Genomic DNA, 18,152 nt, shown 5'->3' on the forward strand with positions numbered 1-18,152 from the left:
ACTGGTCCAGTCTAACACATGAATAAGCTTTGATCTAAACCACTTTATTGTAATTCTGGTTTATGCTAGTAGGTGAACCTCAGCATCAAGTCTCATGTCGTTTGTGGCACAGGTTTTCGTTCAGGGCTGCCCTGTACTTAGTTCTATCCAACTTCCCATTGACTAGGAGAGATTGAATACAAAGCTGGAATACAGGAGGCCTCTGAAGTTCTGTTGATGAATAGTTTTGAATAGGAATGTTATGACTCAGTAGAATGTGTTGACTGAAGATGACTGAACGCTGATGTGATGGTCGTTTTTATGTTTTTGTTTTGGTTAACTTGTCTTTTCTTCTGTGCTATTGATGTTATTAATAGATAAATGGACATTATAACTTTTTGTTTTGATAGCAGCTTTCCCTGACCAGAAAGATTTTCTTCCAAGGGAGACAGAAAAAGAAATATGCAATCTTGACCAGCTTTCCTGTTCTAGCAAAAGAAAAGCATTGCCACAGCATGATGTGTTCAGGGTGTTGTACAGTGGCAGATTTCTGTTTTCTGCTATTTCCCACGTCTCCTGTCGCAGCATTTCAGGTACATTGTATAAAGAAGTTGGTTGCTTACATATGCCTGAGAAGTTTTGCACTACAAAAAGGATATAGCAAGACATCATCCTAATTGCACAATTGACTTTATTAAATCCAGACTTGATCAAACATTGAAGTGGGCTGGCCACATTGATGTAATAGTAATCTGTATGACCTTCGACCATGTGGATTATTTGTGTGTCAGCCTGTGTGATGTGTTTATTTATTCACTTCTGAAGCTGCTGCTCTGGATATTATTCCTATTGCACCAGGGGGCTGAACATGCAGCCTTTCTAGGGTTTTCATTGTAAAACGACTTTGAAAACAATGTTTCGCTATGGGGCTGTACAGTTAGCAGCACTGTTGGCTTGCAACAACAAGGTGCAAGGCTCAAATCCTGGCATGGAGTGTGCATGCTGTCCCTCTGAATGCGCAGGTTCTCTCCGGGTACTCCGGGTTCCTCCCACGGTCCAAAAATATGACTGCTAAGTAAATTGGTCTCTCCAAATTGCCCTAGGTATGAGTGTGTGTTTGTGTGTGAGCATTTGTGTTTGTGATGTGTGTAAGATATGACATATGTGAGATTATTATTATTATTATTATTATTATTATTATTATTATTATTATTATTATTATTGTTGTTGTTGTTGTTGTTGTCATTATTCATATTTTTTTCTTGTTTCTTTTCTTCTGTCTATCTATCTATCTATCTATCTATCTATCTATCTATCTATCTATCTATCTATCACATTTTGGCTCTCTGACGACACGGTGTGATTATGGTTATGCAATATTTTTTTCATTTATTTATATATTTGTTTTGGCAAAAACGTGATGTTTTAGAAGATAATGCTCCTACGCGCGGAAACTATTGCGCTCCTGTTAACTGGGATACATTCATCGGTGTGCTATGTACTCATTAACCATTTAGCAGGGCTTGTTAATATTAAATGTTAATGTCTGAAGTATGCTTCGTTTCATGAGTACAAACTCGGAACGAGGTTTGTCACAGTTTCACTCTCCAACATAGCGCGAAGTCTTTCCTCCGATTTTGTGCAGCTGCGGCAGGTTGTGAAACAGTACCCGAGGCAGAGCAGCCTGAGCCCACTGGGAGCAGCGTCACTCCTCCTGGCATATTATCCAGCGCCCACTGTACGCGCCAAACACACCGCGACGGAGGACGTCAGGATCGCATCCCATCCTCAGCGCGACATGGTCTGCGTACCGGATCTCAGTCCCGCTATCCTCCCCGATTCCGTCCGGCGTTTCGGCGAGGGGGTATTCACGCGCACCGGCATACAAGCAGGGTAAAGAACTCCTCGATGAAGAAGTGCATTTAGAATCAGCCCCTCACAAAAATTGATAACAAAAAGTGGAAAAACGTATCACCTATCCGCGGGTTTAAGGATGAAAGAAGAGCCATCACAAAGACGCCACATCTGCAACTTCAGGATTTACTTGTAAAGGCGCTTTTTTATTGGAGGTCGCGGAATTATCAGCGCGTAAACATGCCTGTAAGAAGGGGTCACGTTGCGCCACAAAACACGTTCCTTGGATTAATCATTCGGAAATTTGAGGGTCAGAGTGAGTATCTTTTTTTTATCTTCAGATATAGGGGAAAAGTGAGATTTTTCTCCCTTTCCATAACAACACTAAGAAACAATATGAAAGACAATTGCTATAGTTATTTATTATTGTAACAATGTAAAAAAATATCTACCAAGTTATTTAGTCTTTTATTTTTAAATAAAGATTCATTTATCTCTTCCTCGCAGATCGCAGGTTTGTGATAGCCAACGCCAGGGTGGAGAACTGTGCGATCATATATTGCAACGATGGTTTCTGTGAGATGACGGGCTTCTCCAGACCGGACATCATGCAGAAGCCCTGCACCTGCGACTTTCTCCACGGGGAGCTCACCGACAAGGAGGCGATCAGCCAGGTGGCGCAGGCTGTGCTTGGCTCCGAAGAGCGCAAGGTGGAGATCACCTACTACCGGAAGGATGGTGAGTAACTGCCATGGCACAGCGATGGGGTCAGAGGCGGTTCTTGCATGAATGGCGCACTGGGCCAGGCCCTCTATCTGCTCCTCCTCATACCTTCTGCTTTGGTATGGCGTTTCTTTGATGTAAAATATCTTAAACAAAGTTGCATTTAACTTTACTTTTGACACAATTCACGAGGGGACGACTTTCTAGCTACACTCTGTATTTTCCACTTGTCATTGTCCACATAATTTAACATTAATTGTACACAGGGTGCTGGGCGGCTGTTGGTAACAGTGTTGCAGAGATATTAAAATGAGATCAGCTGAAGCACTGAGTAGAGCAGCATGGCACCTTTTCCAGTAACTGCTGCACACTGGCAGTCAGCTGGCTGAAAGAGAGCTCTTACATTTTCCCCTGACTTACAAGAACGAAATTCAGCTGTTTGGAAATATTCCCGTTCCCAATTAGCTTTTGTCATTTGGTGAAAAATAAAGTAATCCACCCCTCACTGTACCCCAAAATGTATATTTTTTATATATACATTCTGAGACCTGTATCTCTTTGAAAAAGTTGATAGTTTTCTAGTAAATAAAAACAAACTGCTATATTGAGACTCATACTTATGGTCCCATATGCCTTTACTCTTCCTGTGGAGGTGTCCAGTGCCAGTTTTAGTCCAAAACTCTGCCAAACAAGGAAGATGTTATGGAGTCCAAATTTTTCTTCACAGGATGTAAAGTACAATAAAAAGGACTATATTTTCTTATTGAATCTCTGATAGAGTTGCACAACAAATAAATAACTTAAAATAATATTCAACGTTTTAAAGAAAACTTGTGGTGAACGTGTATTTACGGTATATGTATCACAGATGGGTCAGTGCATATTTCTTTGTTAAAAACCAAAATGAGAGCAGTAAAGATAGCTTGTTTTACTTTATTTAGACTTGAGTACATTGGATGATGTATTCGCTGAATGGAATCTGACAATAATGTCTTTTCCAAATAGTATTAAGCCAATAATGTTGTAATAACATATCTTGCCTAATCATCTGATAAACAATTCAATTTCTAAAACACAGCCAGTTTTTGACATTTGCTTATAGCATCAGAATAGTGTTAAGGCAACACTCTCTGAGAAAATTACAAGTGACAAGCAATGAGCAACATGTCTGTTAAAACAGTTGACTCCCAGCCAACATGTGTATATGAACCCCATATGAATTTTATTCAGCCTAGAAGTGTACAATGTGGACCTGTACTCATAATTGTGTTACTAGTATGGAACACACAATGGTTTACCAAATATAAACCGTGTAGACGAACCACCTGGGCACTGTTTATACCTTAAATGGGTTTTTTTTAAAGATATTAAGAAAATTGGTGCAAATTAGGCAATACATCTACAACCTGCTTTGGTGAAATATTTTTTGCGGGAGTTGCCCTCCACCTAACATGTATAGGTAATTACCTTTTGGGATTTTATATGATTTACTGACAAAATCATATGTGGATCATTTTCTGATGGCAAAAAGATACAATGTGTTCCTCAAGCAGGAACTTGAAAACCACTACTGAATTTAGGGAGCATGTATTTCTTAATTTCTAGTTAGGTCTATGCCGAAAACCCCCCATAAAATTTTAAAATTATTTAGAAAACATGATTTTAACTTTAATAATTAGTGTTATTTTAACATCAGTTTCTGTTTTAAATGAACATGCTTTTAAATGTCTGTGTTTAAACTGTGATACAACCAAACCAGTGTTTTAATTCAGAGTTATCATTCTGTGAGAATGCGATGCCATTTAATGACTCTTTGGGAACATACAGTTCCTCAAAATGTCCTGCCTAAAGGTAGATGGCAACACATCAATTTGTGCTTCCCCCACATGGGCTCGAAAACATAGCCACTAATATGCAAGCCTTCACTTACCGTCTTCTCAGTAATTTTCACGTATGCCAGCTTTTGTCTTCTCCTTTGGAATACAATTCAAAATACAATTCAAAATATGGGTAACCAGGTTTGTAGAACAAAGGAAAAATAGGATAAAAATCTGGGCAGTCCTAAGGAAAGCATAGAAGCCTATATTGTGCAGAAATCAAGAGGGCCTGCTCAACACAGGGATCACCTGCTCATCCTTAACCGGACATGTAAATAAACATTACACACACCCAACCGATGGATTTCCACACCTCACGCATCGTGACACCACTTAAATTGGCTCGCCCTGGGCAGGCAGCCACATCTTACATATCCAGACTGTCACTGAGTGTGGCTTAAATACATGCAGATGCATTTTATTTCTCACATGCAGATGCCCTTCTGCTGCTCCTCTCCATATCCCATTCATGATCTTTCATGTCAGTTGGTTACAAACTTACCAGAGTCAGTTACACGAAGCACAGCCCACATTACCCCAGACGGAAGAAAACAGTGAGGGCAGTCAGCTGTAGCCCCAGCCTATAGGTTTACTTTGAAGGCAATGTCCAGCATAAAAACAAAAGTGTGGCTTTCATGCATCCTGAAACACACAGAGGGCTCTATAAATATCCTTACATACAACATTATGAACTTGTAGAAAATAATAATTACTATTTTTTGTCATCAATTTATTGATTACATCAGGCACTGCTTTCTGAAAAGTAGTCATTTTACTGTGGTTGTACAAATATAAGTATTATGCATCTAAGTCTGTCATTTGTTTAACTTAGTACATAAGATTAAGGAAGCAAGTAAATTAAATAGATCAGAGAGCACTGGCTGATTTATGATCGTTGTGTTTGTTTGTTTTTTAGCTTTAACTTTCTGATACTGATTTTAGCAAACTCTGATTTCTCTTCAAGATGCATAAAATAGAGTTCAAAATATTTCCACCTAACCTCCCTTCCACAAGCGGCCAATAATTTACTTATCTTAGGAGTTGTGATCATGTCAGTCCAGTGTGTGAGTGAGAAGCCACTGTGGGAAAGGGTTTTACTATTTCAAAATAAAAGTAAAATGATTTGGAGATTAACTTTTGAACAGTTTTCAGAGTTTTATATCAATGAGCATCGTGTCTGGTATGGTTAGCATGACTAAATGTGTTAGTCTCCATGTGTTTTCCCTATAGGAATCAGATCCTTACATTAATGGGTAGATTTCTAAAATACTGCCCGTGTTTCAGAAATGGTCAAGTTTCATGAATGATAGAAGTGGGAGGCTCAAAGGGTCAAAACAGAGCATCTTTGCTGCATTACCTTCCAGCTTCCAGGTAACTGCTTGAATCAACTTTGGGCTTTCTAAGTAAGAACTTTCACACTAAACGTCGTTCTAGTTGGCGCAACCTGAATGTGCCTATTTCTGGCGCGTTCACTGATTGGAAAAACATAAATATTTGATGTTTCTGTCTGACTGGGCCACCTTTCAGGGCCAGTCAATTTGAAGACTAGCTGATCAGGTCACCAGCTGATTTCCCCGTACGTCTCCATCAAACAGTCCCTCATCTTGCTTTGCCTTTCATTCACATCATGGCAGAGAAGATTAGAACAGAGGTTTTGTGAGGTCATATATGCTGAACAGGATTTAAGACTTGATGGACTGTGGGAAACAGTGATGAAAGTGACAGATTACACAAAACAGATGGGCGTAGCCGCGGTGACATCATCCTTCCTTCTATATGGGCGGCCATTTGGCAGCAGCAGTTCTGGTCTGCAAAAGCAAGTGTTGCTGTGCGTTTGACAATGAGTGCCACTGAGGGCTAATTAAGAAATATACCACTCAGCCATACCCGGCTTTGTGTTTTTTTTATCTGTCTAAATTGAGTTTTAATCCACATAATGTGCATCACACTTTCACATAAACTTAAAAGGAGCAAAAAGAGGCTCAGGGTAGCCACCCACTGCATAGTACTGTAAAGTCAGAGGGGTTTGGTGAAGCATTTCGAAAACATATTCAAGGTGAAAGTTAACATATTTTTTTTGTAAACCATGTCATCCCTTCATCTAAATAACACTAAACTGAGCTGCCTAATCATATTATTTGAATCAATTGTTTGTATTCCCTAACAGTAACAAGTCTACCTCTGTCTTTTAAGGGCTTAACTCTGTACCTATTCTTCATTCAGTAAATGGGGCACTTTAGATGTGCCACTCTGGCCCCTACCGTATTGCTGCTGAGACCCAGCTGCTAGCCCCTAGCCATGGCTGCTCAACCAGGCTAAGCAACCTCTACCTCCAGTCGGCCCCGGATATCTTCTTCTACTCGTCACGTGTTAAAGCTTGTTAATTTACTGATGCTAAAATGCGTAAGCAAAATCTATGTCGACTTTTTAGAAAAAAACATTTTTTTTTTTTTTTGAAAAGCAGCCTTGAAGATGAAGGGTGAGTTGGGAGTTTCGGTACCATCTTTTATCAAAACCTATTGTACACATAAACAAGATGATTTTTTTTTTTAAGTTTTTATTTTAGTTTATTTGTGGAAGAAGACTTCTCAAGGATTTTGAAAGCACATTTGACAACTGCCAGGAGCAAACGAGAAATAAAGTAACTAAGATCTATCATTCTGGGAAGGGTTACAAAGCAATTTCTAAAGCACGGCAACTCCAGCGAACCACAGGGAGAGCCATTATCCACAAATAGAGAAAACATTGAAAAGCAGTAAATCTTCTCTACCAAAATAACTCCAACAGCATAGTTTACATTTACTCTTTTTCACACTGTATTAACTCTAGCTTTATTTATCAGCTAAAAAAAAAGTTTTATTATCTGAAGCATTTAAGTGCAGCCAACATTTTAAAGTGGACAAATACACTCTAGACACCAAATGTATGATGCTAAACTGCCATTTGTTGTTTACATCTATGCAATCACGAGCCTGTTGTGAATGATGCACTGCAGAGAGAGAGAGAGAGAGAGAGAGAGAGAGAGAGAGAGAGAGAGCAGTCCTAGATCAGAGAGAATTAATACAATGTCACCACTCAGTGGCATAAATCCCCAGATTGACCACCTCCTACTGGGCTTTCTCCGGAGCTTTTTATGGCCAGCAGGGCTTGGCGTCGCGCAGGCAATCTGAGGTCGCCCCGTTTTTACCCCAGCACATGATAAGTTAACATGTTTAATTTTCATTTTCAGCCACGATAGGCTATTTCTTTTCATTATACTGTTAGTCATAACTCTGAGATGGCTTCAGATGCATGCACAAACAGCAGTGTCGATTTTAAGGAGTTCAAACGGAAGTAAAGAAGTAATATTTTATTTAATCATAAGGAGCCGGGTTGTTAATAATTAATTGGGAGCTTGACTACATTCTGGACTGCAGATACATGTTTAATCTACCATCCGCAGCCATCAGCCTCAACTTTTCTTCCTTTTTTTCTCCCCTCTTGAACAAACTGGGAGGTAGCTTCAACACCGCAGGCTCCTTACACATGCCACAGCCTAAATCTCTTTTCGTTAGCACACACGAAGCACATTCATTATATGGAAGAGTATTTTTAAGCAACTTTGCATACTTTCCATCCTCCCATCATTCGTGCCAGCTCTGTGCATTATTTTGAAAAGCATCTCGCGACCAGAATCCTGAAAAAGCAGAAGATGAGAGCGGCAAACCCCTCTGACATTATCATTGCCTTCAGTCTCTTGACAATCCTCCCCGGTGTGCATCACAGCTTCAAGACACAACTCCTAATACTCCTCAGAGGAATTTACAGTGAGCTCATGAATAAAGATGTCAGGGCTGACAGTGCAGTGACTGGGAATGAGCGGCTTACAGAGTAAATGCATTAAACTGGCATGGAGGACCCGGTTCGTGCGTTCCCAGCGCTATAGGGACATGAAAGATTCATGCCATCCTTGAGAGCAATAGACCCATTGATTTAGGAGCGTCTGTAAATCGAAGGTGATGGATAAAAAGTGCATTTGATACCTCTCTTTGTCACTGTATTTCAAGTATTAGTTCTAATGCAAATCATCCATAATCCTTTGCATTAAAACCTTTCATTTTCTTCACTGTATTTAAAAAAAAAAAAAAAAAAAAAAAACTTGCCTCAGCTCAGACAAGTTTGCTGCCTTACTGATTCCCTTTTTTTAAATGTGAAATTTACTCTATTTTAGCATGGAGTATGATTTAAGTTATAACTTTGAAATCCTTTACTCTTGGTTGTTTTTATCTCTTTTATATAAAATGAGAAGTCTTTAAAAAAAACGTTTGGACTGATATATCTGGGTGACATCAGGAGCAGCAAAGCTTTTGTGTTGTTTTTTTTTTTTTTCCCCGAAAAGGCAACAAGTTAAGCTGCTTATATGCACGCTGCTTAGAAATTAAAGGTAATGGAACAATAGAATCTGCAGAAGCTATGCAAGGACTTCCTGCACAGGGTCATTTAATTTTAATTTGTGAGTTTCCCTTTCTGGGAAAAAAAAAACAAGACGGGTTGTGAGAGATACCCCACATGCCGTTTTCCTCGTACATGGATACATAGTCAATGAGAGAAAACGCTTTCCCTTGAGGACTTTGTAAAGCTATCCTATTCCAGAGGGTGTAATAATACTTTGTACCTGAATGAGTCTTAACAAAAGGAAGCTGACACCGTGGAGCCGGGAGAAGTTAAATGGATAATGGCTACATAACAGCAGCAGCTTAGCTAAGCACGCTGAATGATCTGGGACATGTGGCGTGCGTGGGTGCAGTGTTTCATAGGTGACTCCCCACCAAGGGGACTGAAGGGCCACGTGCACCCCGCCGAGGCTTCGGTGGCAGGGGAGGGAGGGGACACGGGACACAGAGTGCCTCCAGTGCACAAGGTGCGTTGTAGGACACTTGGGTGCCTAGACTCTGAAAGAGCTCATCCATTTTTCATGACGCTCAGCCTTCACTGCTGTCTTGGACTCCAGTATTCATCATATATAAGCTCCCCAAGCAGATGTATCAAATTATGTATTGAATTAAGTGCTATGAAAAGTTTGGATACAAGCTGTAATTGAGGCTCATGTCTGACAGCCTATATAAATGTCAGCTTCATTAGTGGCGGTACTAGATCAAGATAATTATTCTTCGGGATGTGAGAACAGCTTTGGCACATGACAACACAAGAAGATGAGAAAGACCTCTTTTTTTTTTTACAACATATAAATACATCTATGGAGCACAATGAGGTCCATAGACGAGTGATGAGAATCTGCTATGGCTTTATCTCATTACTACGGCATTTGGCTGATGTTACAATCTGTCATATCCTGCCATGTATGCTGGCATATATAAAAAAGACATTTTGTATGAGTCAAAATATGGAGAAGTTAAGCACATTTTGTTTAAATATCAAGTAGTGTCATGGATGCGAAGTATGCATGTCGGTTTTGATGTACCTTTGTTTTGTAGGTTCTGTCTGCAATGGGATGAAGTGTAAAACATGTATAGCAGTATTATGCTTATGCCCTGATATCACAGGCTTGTTTGATCTTTTTTTCCATACTTAACACAGTGCATTAGTAGGTATGCTAACATTCGCAGGTAAGCTAATATTCGCTTTTGTTGGGACAAATGTTATGAAATATTGTTTGCTGAAGTTAAGAGATACAGTTAGAAATTATCATTAAGTGTGTAGGAACCCCTTGTTTCCATATTAGAATGCAACCATATTTTCTTGTCTACCGAAAATGCTCTACTGCAAAGCTCTGTATAGCTGCAATTAGCATAATTTTTTAGCAACATTAGCATCAAACAAACCCCCCACCAGTAGTAAATCATTAGTGTGAGAACATTTGGGGAACCCAGTAGATAATAACAGACAAAAGTAAGCACTGTAGAAAAATATTGTCATACAAGAATTAAGTTAAAGCTTCCCATTTGTAGTTTGAAACATAATTTTTAGGGTAAACTTGAATATAATTATTTAACACAAGTAAAAATAAAAAATCACATAAAGCACAATTTAGGATTAATTGGTTCCATTTGTAAAAAGCACAAAAAGGAGAATTTCACATTGCTGAAGTGTGCGAGCCATTAGAAGCTTCAGTAAATTACTATTTCATTGTTTAAGGAATAGGAATTTTCAAATTCATTTCATAATTTTATTTAAATCTAGAATAATTAAACTAATTTATAGTTAAGCCCAAAAAAACATATAGGTTTGAAATAATATTAATATTTGTAATTACTCAGCAAGAGATCTGACTTAAATCTGAGAATCTGTGGAGTGAGCTATAGACTTGGGTGAAGGTGAGGACTTCCAACCAAATTAACCCTATATTGGCAATACATTTTCAATATATTGTGCAGCCATGCTGTTGCATTCGTGTGTTTCTAACCAGTTACTGCATGAGTGTTTCAGCCTGTTCCAGTCTGCTAAATTTCAGCCAAATTAAACCACATTAAAGATGATAAATTAGCGTATCATGAACTGGCAAAGGTAAACACAAGCGAATCACTGCTATAGCCGGTGCTTCAACTTATCCCTGACGGCTCTGAAGATGCTGATTGAGGATGAAATTAGGCCAGACTGAGTGGCTAACAGCAGTCTCATTGTGGTGAGATATTGCCACAAGCCCCGAGGACATTAAACAAAGGGTGAGTTTGCATGGCCTCTCCCTACATGCCCTACTCTTGACTGACTATGCCCCTAATGTTGTGTATTGGCCAAAGTAGAATAGCCCTTAAACAGAAACATGTCAGATTTCATTAGATAAGGCTTGTAGCTGAGCAGTAGTTGTAGGGCTGCAGCAATAGTGCTTGGAGAGGAGCATGCATAAACACTAAAAGTCAGTGTTCAGCAATAATAGGACAATTAAGGGTAAAAAGGAAAATGAAAGATGAACATTTTAAGTTAGATTTAATACAAATCTGTTTACCGTTATTGCTTTAATAAAATAAATTATATTTGTGTCTTTAAGATGTCTTCCTTTTTTTGCCACAAATGCCTGTGACCTTTGAATTGTCTTTGTAAAACCATTTAGATGATGGTTTAATTAAGCAGCAACGTTTTAATAATTGATGATGGAAATGTAATCTTAGAGTAATGAAATTTCCATCACGAAAAGGGAGCTAGTCTTAATAATGTCATCCCTTCATTCACACAGGTGTAAATGACATTTCTTGGCCCACAAGAAAACGCTATAAATGTCAGGGACTGAATGGCCATTCACTCGTTCATCGAGGCAAAGTGCATCGTCAAGGATGTTAACCACATCTAGCAGCTGTGACCACGGCTACAGCTATTGTTTCCTGTGGAGAGTTTTGGCAAAGATCAGAATGATTGAACAGCTTGAAACCTAAAGAATGAGTTATCTTGAGAAGTAGCAGCGCTGTATCTCTAATGAATAAATTCACAAGGGCAGAGGTTAATCGTGTAAAATGAGAATAAAGAGGTTACAGGGAGTATTCCAAAATAACTACTACAGCCCACATAACTGCACATTTACTATTTATACAACACTTGTGCCTTACTTAGCAAATAAAGTGTAGAAAATCCTGACTCATTCACCAGTTAGAAAAGGCTTTCTGCGGAGTACAACACCCGCTGAAAAAAAAAACAAGTTGTGTCGTGAGCTTAGTCTCTCAAATAAATGCTTGAGATAAGCATAAGTTGTAACTGCTGTGCAGCAGGAGGTTTGGTCAAACTATTACTTTTATTACTAGGTTGAGTCATCTGGCTTTTCTATAAAAAGTTTGGAGAATTTTTTCAAGGTACCATACTGTCACGCAGCCCTGACCAAACGTTTTATTTGCAAGAACAAAGCCAGTTTTGTAGCCTAACCCAATCAAGTGCTGGTTGAAAGGAAAATATTAAAGCTTAAATGATCCAGCTAATAAGGTTAAAAACCAGAATTAATTGAGAAATCAAATCAGACTTTTATGTTTAGGAGGGTACCATTGTTCTCTTTCTTTCTTAGTGATTTTCTTCAAAAGGAATTCAGATTTACAAAAAAATAAAAAACAATACAACTTTCTCACAGTATAAATGTAAAATGCATTATTAGAAAATTAATAATATCTTTCTTTTTTTGGATGATTGCAAAGATAGTGGATCCTTTCTATGCCTCTGAGCTTAATTTTATTTCAAAGACAATAAAAATACATTTCAAGATAGTCAGAACTCACTAGAGTAATTTAGTCCACAAACATCTAACCAATCACAGCACCTTGCAAGAGTATCCACACCCCTTGACTGCCTTCACATTTTGTGCTGCAGTTTGAATCTTTAGTGTATTTTGTTGGAATTTAATTTGTATAGCTTTTGGGGCTTCCCACAGTTTTTTTTCTGGACTTTAGGTCTCACAACACTTAAACATTCTATAATCTAAACCAGTGCCTTGTAGCACTGCCTGTGTTTTAAGTGTACTGGAAGAGGAAACTCAAGTCTTTTGCAGCCTCTCACAGGGTTATTTCAGTATGTAGCTTTATTTGCTCTTCCACTCAACTCAGACCAGCTTTCCTCTTTCTGCTGAAGGAAAGCCACTCGACTGCATGATGCTGCCACCACAACATGTTTTTATTGTGGATACTGTGTGTTCAGGAAGGTGTACAGTGTTACTTTTGTGCCACATAAGCGGATTGCATTCAGGCCAAATTTATGGTCTAACTAGCCATGTTTTTTTACACGCTTCTTGAAGTATCGCATTAGTATTGCTTCTGTACATTAGTGAAGGCTGATGGAAACTGCAAAATTTGGAATGATATCCTCAGTTTTGCAAAAATCATTTTTACGCTTGCTTGAGGAGGTTTTTTTTTTGGTTTTTGCAAAAAAGAGTTGATGCACGAAGCGGGAGATGGAAACACGTTTGCCGAACAAGTTCTGATGTAGCCAATATTTACCTCACATGACTGATCAGCTGTTTCTGCTGTCGGCATCCTCCCGGATATTCCCATAATGCGCATAGAATTGCATTTCTTTTTCTACATCTCTGGACTGCATGTAACATCAGCAATACTACTTGACATCACATCGAAATTAGAATTTGCTTGATAGTAAAACGTTTCTGAAAACCTCCCTCCTTTTTTTAGACGGGTGGTCCATGCTAATTTGCAATCTCTACTTCCTGTTTATTACGGCCATGCATAACGTGAACTTGCAGCCTGGTTAATTCGCGCAAAACTAAAAGATGGAAACACACTTATTCTGATTTTCTTTCTTGCGTCATTTTAAAATTTTGCTCAATATTTAATATTGTTTTACAATTTATCCTTACTTTCAGCTTCTCCACAACTTGATCCAGGATCTGCTTGCTGTGTTCATTGGTCTTCAACAAGCTATGTGTTCACTAATGTTCTCTACCAAACCTCTGAGGCCTGAAAAGATCCGTTGAATTTATCTGAGGTTTAAATTACACAAAACTAGCCTTGATTCAGTAAGTAGGTGACTTCTGAAAGCAGTGGTTTGCCTTAGATTGTGTTTATCAATATCAGGGTAAAGCGAGTTTAAAACATATGCACGCTGTTATGATCTGTGGATGTTAGGTGATTTTGTTTTATTTATAGCCTCGGTTTCCTTATTTTCTTGTAGTTTATCTGTTGTCGTTCACTCTCACCCAGAGCCACAAAGTCATTAACATCATCCTTTTCACCTGTGTCTCCTCGTTTAGCACTATGCCACTCACCTGTGCCCCTAATTATTTAAGCTCCTCTATGGTGATGCTTCCAGTTTGTTTCTCTTTACCAGTTTCCTGCTCCATGCTTTTGTGCTGTGTCCCACCATTTTATTTGGTTCATTTATAATAACCCTCTCACCAACTGTCATCTCCAAGCTCCTGCCTGCAACTTGGGTTCTGCAAAAGAGCCTTCTAATGTGACATGTGCCTTATTTGTTAGATTTTTATCTATCAAAAAACTGTACATCAATAGATCTGTTGCACACAATCCAAAAAAATACTTGGAGGTTTGTGGCTGAAATGTGACAACAATGAGAAATAATTCAATGGGTGGGAATACTTTTAAAAAGAAGCAAAAAAAAATAGATGTATTTTAGAGTAAAACTGCTTTTAACACAATATACTTTTAATTAATATTCAAATGTGCTTTTTAGCAGGACCATGCACAGCCATAATGCCTACCTGGGACCTGATCCTAATACAAATTGCAAAAATTAAAGTAAAGACAAAATCCATCAACAATCATACATTATTGAGGCATATACAACAAAATAACTGGATAAGATATACTCTAAAATGTTTCATCACATGCTGATTTATTAAGTTTTTTTTTTGGAATGGCAATTTTTTTTGGAAGTGGTGAAGTTTCACTTTTCTAACATTGTTGGAATGTGTGAAAGGCTTGAAATACAAGCACAGAGTGAACATGAACAATTAAACTACAGCTGACACAAAGCATGACGTGTCTCGCTTTAATTCTATTCCTGTAGTGAGTGATGACATGGATCAGATGACACAAGTGCAATTTTTCTGTTAAGTTATATCAAACTAATATTGCATATTTTTGTGTGTTTAAACCATAAGATCAATCATGGTTTCATATTTAATCACTTATTAGTTATATTGCACCAAATAGTGAATGGTAAAAATATTTTGTTACTCAGTGTTTCGATTAGAGATTCCTATGAGATTATGATAAAGGGAAAACGTTTTATTGACAACTTAAACAATTAGCATTTTTTTATGTTTGTTTACACAGGCTAACCTTATAAAAGTCAAATAACTTACTGCTGTGAAATACTTCAAAATTACATTTGTTTTTGACATTCAGGGTCAATGTCAAAAACTAATTTTTGGATTTTACTTAATATACTTTACAGACTTACTGTAGTGAATAAATCAGCTAGTCAGTGGCACCTAGGAATGTTTTTAGTGATCAAGCTACGTCTGACTTCTCGGTTTATCAAGATTTCTCAGACTTTGCTCTGCATTTTTCTGTTATTGATTACATTTTGAATTTATTGAAACCAACTAAACTTTGGCTCACAGAAGTCCATAGTTGTTTAAGAGGCCACACCTGAAGCCTCTTATGTTTTGATTTGTTATGCTTTTGAATGTTAGGAATTTGTTGTGGGGATTTCATTGGCTTTTTATAAAAATACATTTAAAATTTTGAGTTAGACTTTCATACAATATACAGTAGAAAGAATACAGCCATTAATGTCTAAACTAGTGGCAACCAAAAAAAGAGAATACTATGTGAAAATCTCCAATTTGTGCACAAAATGTCAATATTGTGTGTGTGGCCATCGTTAATTTTCTGCCCTGCCTTTACTCTTGTGGGCAATGATATCACTAGAGCTTCAAAGATTGACTCAGGAATCCTATTCCACTCCTCCATGAACATATCACAGAACTGGTGGATGTCAGAGACCTTGCACTCCTCCACCTACCGATTGAGGAAGTCTGAGATGCTCCACAGGGTTTGGATCTGGAAACATGCTTGGTCAGTCCAGCACCATCACCCTCAGTTTCTTTAGCAAAGTACTGGATGTCATGGAGGTGTGTTTGGGAACTTGAAGGTGTGTTTGGTGTTGGATATCATGTTGGAACACCATGACCTAAAAGAAGGGGTCATACTCTGCTTCAGTATGTCACCGTACAAGTTGGCATTCATTGTTCCAATAATGAACTGTTGTTCCCCACAGTCCAAACCAACCAAAGCAAGACAATCTTGTCTTTGTACTCTTCACTTGGTTGCTGTGACACACACTTGACATTCTCTAAATCAAATAAGTTTGTCTTGGTGTCATACGGCCACAGGACATGGTTCCAGTAATCCATGCCATTGGTCTGCTTGTCCACAGCAAAGTGTTTGTGAGCTTTTCTGTGCATCATCTTTAGAAAAGGCTTCTTCTGGGATGACAGCCATGCAGATCAATTTGACGCAGTGTGCATTGTTAGGTCTAAAGACTGACTGGCTGAACCCCCACCCCTTCAATCTATGCAGCAATGGCAAGACTTATACGTCTATTTTCAAAAGGCGATGTCACTGAGCTTTTGTGCTCAGCTTCTTTGGTTGACCATGGCAAGGTCTGTTTACTGGAACATGTCCTGTTAAACCAATGTATGGTTTTGGCCACCGTGCTGCAAGTCAGGTTCAGGTTGTTACCGATCTTCCTATGGAATCAAGAATCAACAATTATTTTTTTCAGGTCCCCAGAGGGGACAAAGACATTGCTCCTCTTTGCTATGAGGAGCAATGTTGAACTTCCAGTAACCAGTAAGAGAGAGTAGGAGAGTGATAATACTAACATTAACACACCTACTCCCTATTCACACCTGAGACCTTGTGACAAAAACGAGTCACACGACACACTATTTGCCAGAACAGACAGAGAACCCAAAATTCAGCCTGACCTTTAAAAAGGTAATTTTTAAAATAAGGAAAACAGCCCTGATCCTAGAAGTTACAGATGGATCTGAGCAGACACTCACCAGCAACTCTGGTGTGGGTGATTGGAAACAGATCCCAAGGGCTTGGCAAGATATGTGGTCATCAAAAAAACAGTCCAGGTTGTGTCCAGAATGACTGAAGTCAACAGAGGTATCCGAGGGCAAGGCGAGAAATGGGAAATCCAAAAATGAGAATCTGGTTGGAGATTTGACAAACAGGCAAAGAAGAATGCTGCTCATCTGCTTACAAATAGGATTTTAATAATCTGGCACTGGCTGACTGTGGAAGCCCAGTATGTGAAGGAAGCAGAACAGGTGAACAGAATGAAGCAGATAGTGCCATTATAGAGGAGCGCTGGTGTAGCTAATGATCCTAATGACTTGGTGGATACACAGACAGCCAGGCCAGAACCTGACAAAACTGGGGGAGTTAATTTGGCATCATTTTAGGGACATACTCACTTTTGTTGAAAATTACCCATGTTGAGAATATGTGGGACATCCTTAAATGGAAGGTGGGCAAGTGCAAGAAGTTAAGGCAGTTAAAGAAAATAATGGTGGCCACACAAAAAATTTACACTTTGGGCACAATTTGGACATTTTAACTTAGGGGTATACTAACTTTTGTTGCCAGTGGTTTAGACATTATTAGCTATGTGTTGAATTATTTTTGAAGGGACAAGAAACAAGTTGTACACTGATTGCATTATTTCATTATGTCTTAAGTGTTGTCCCATGAAAACATGATAAAATATTTATTAAAAAAAAGTAGGGGGTGTACTCTTCGGAGATATTGTACCCCTACACAAATATTTCATTAATTTTTTCAATCATCTAGATGCCAGACAGTATTTATGAGTGTAGTTGTGTTTTGTGACACAGTCATTTTGGATTGTAAAAGTAACGTCCCTAAATCTATAAAGAAATAGACCTGAACAGAACCTTTTGGAGCGGTGCATATAGATGCATCAAAAGTCCTTCCCCTAACCTCTGCCAGCAGTGTTTTACTCAAGCATAGTGCTCTTAGCTTTACAATGGAAGGACATGGATTGATTTCATCCCAAAGATAATAAACATTTAAGAGAGTGGGACAAGGAGAATAAACCAAAGAGATCGGGGAACTGTGTGCGATGTTAACTAAAGCAAGTTTATCACTGTCAAGGTCCATGAAGGTTAAACAGAGGAATAGAAAGGGCACAATGACAGCATCAGTTAAAACCTTGTCAGGCATTGTCCCCATAAGAAATGTGTTGCAGAAAATATGTTGCCATCCATCTAAGCCAGGTGAAGGGGTGTCCTTGTTT

General features: G+C 38.6%; 1 protein-coding gene across 4 annotated transcripts in view; it reads left to right on the top strand.

Moving 5' to 3' along the window:
- The first annotated feature begins 1,366 nt into the window (after window positions 1-1,366).
- LOC105934182 (potassium voltage-gated channel subfamily H member 7) overlaps window positions 1,367-18,152 on the top strand; it is a 53,133-nt gene continuing 36,347 nt past the window's right edge. The window contains exons 1-2 of one of the 4 annotated variants that reach the window (XM_036139406.1): window positions 1,367-2,149; window positions 2,341-2,571. In XM_036139406.1, the coding sequence (XP_035995299.1) occupies window positions 2,074-2,149; window positions 2,341-2,571 (307 nt within the window). In that variant the 5' untranslated portion in view covers window positions 1,367-2,073. The remainder of the gene's footprint in view (window positions 2,150-2,340; window positions 2,572-18,152) is intronic. The other 3 variants (XM_036139407.1, XM_021322328.2, XM_012874064.3) reach the window with 3 other exon arrangements.

This window comes from Fundulus heteroclitus, chromosome 7, assembly GCF_011125445.2.
Source record: "Fundulus heteroclitus isolate FHET01 chromosome 7, MU-UCD_Fhet_4.1, whole genome shotgun sequence".
NCBI classification, from domain to species: Eukaryota; Metazoa; Chordata; class Actinopteri; order Cyprinodontiformes; family Fundulidae; genus Fundulus; species Fundulus heteroclitus.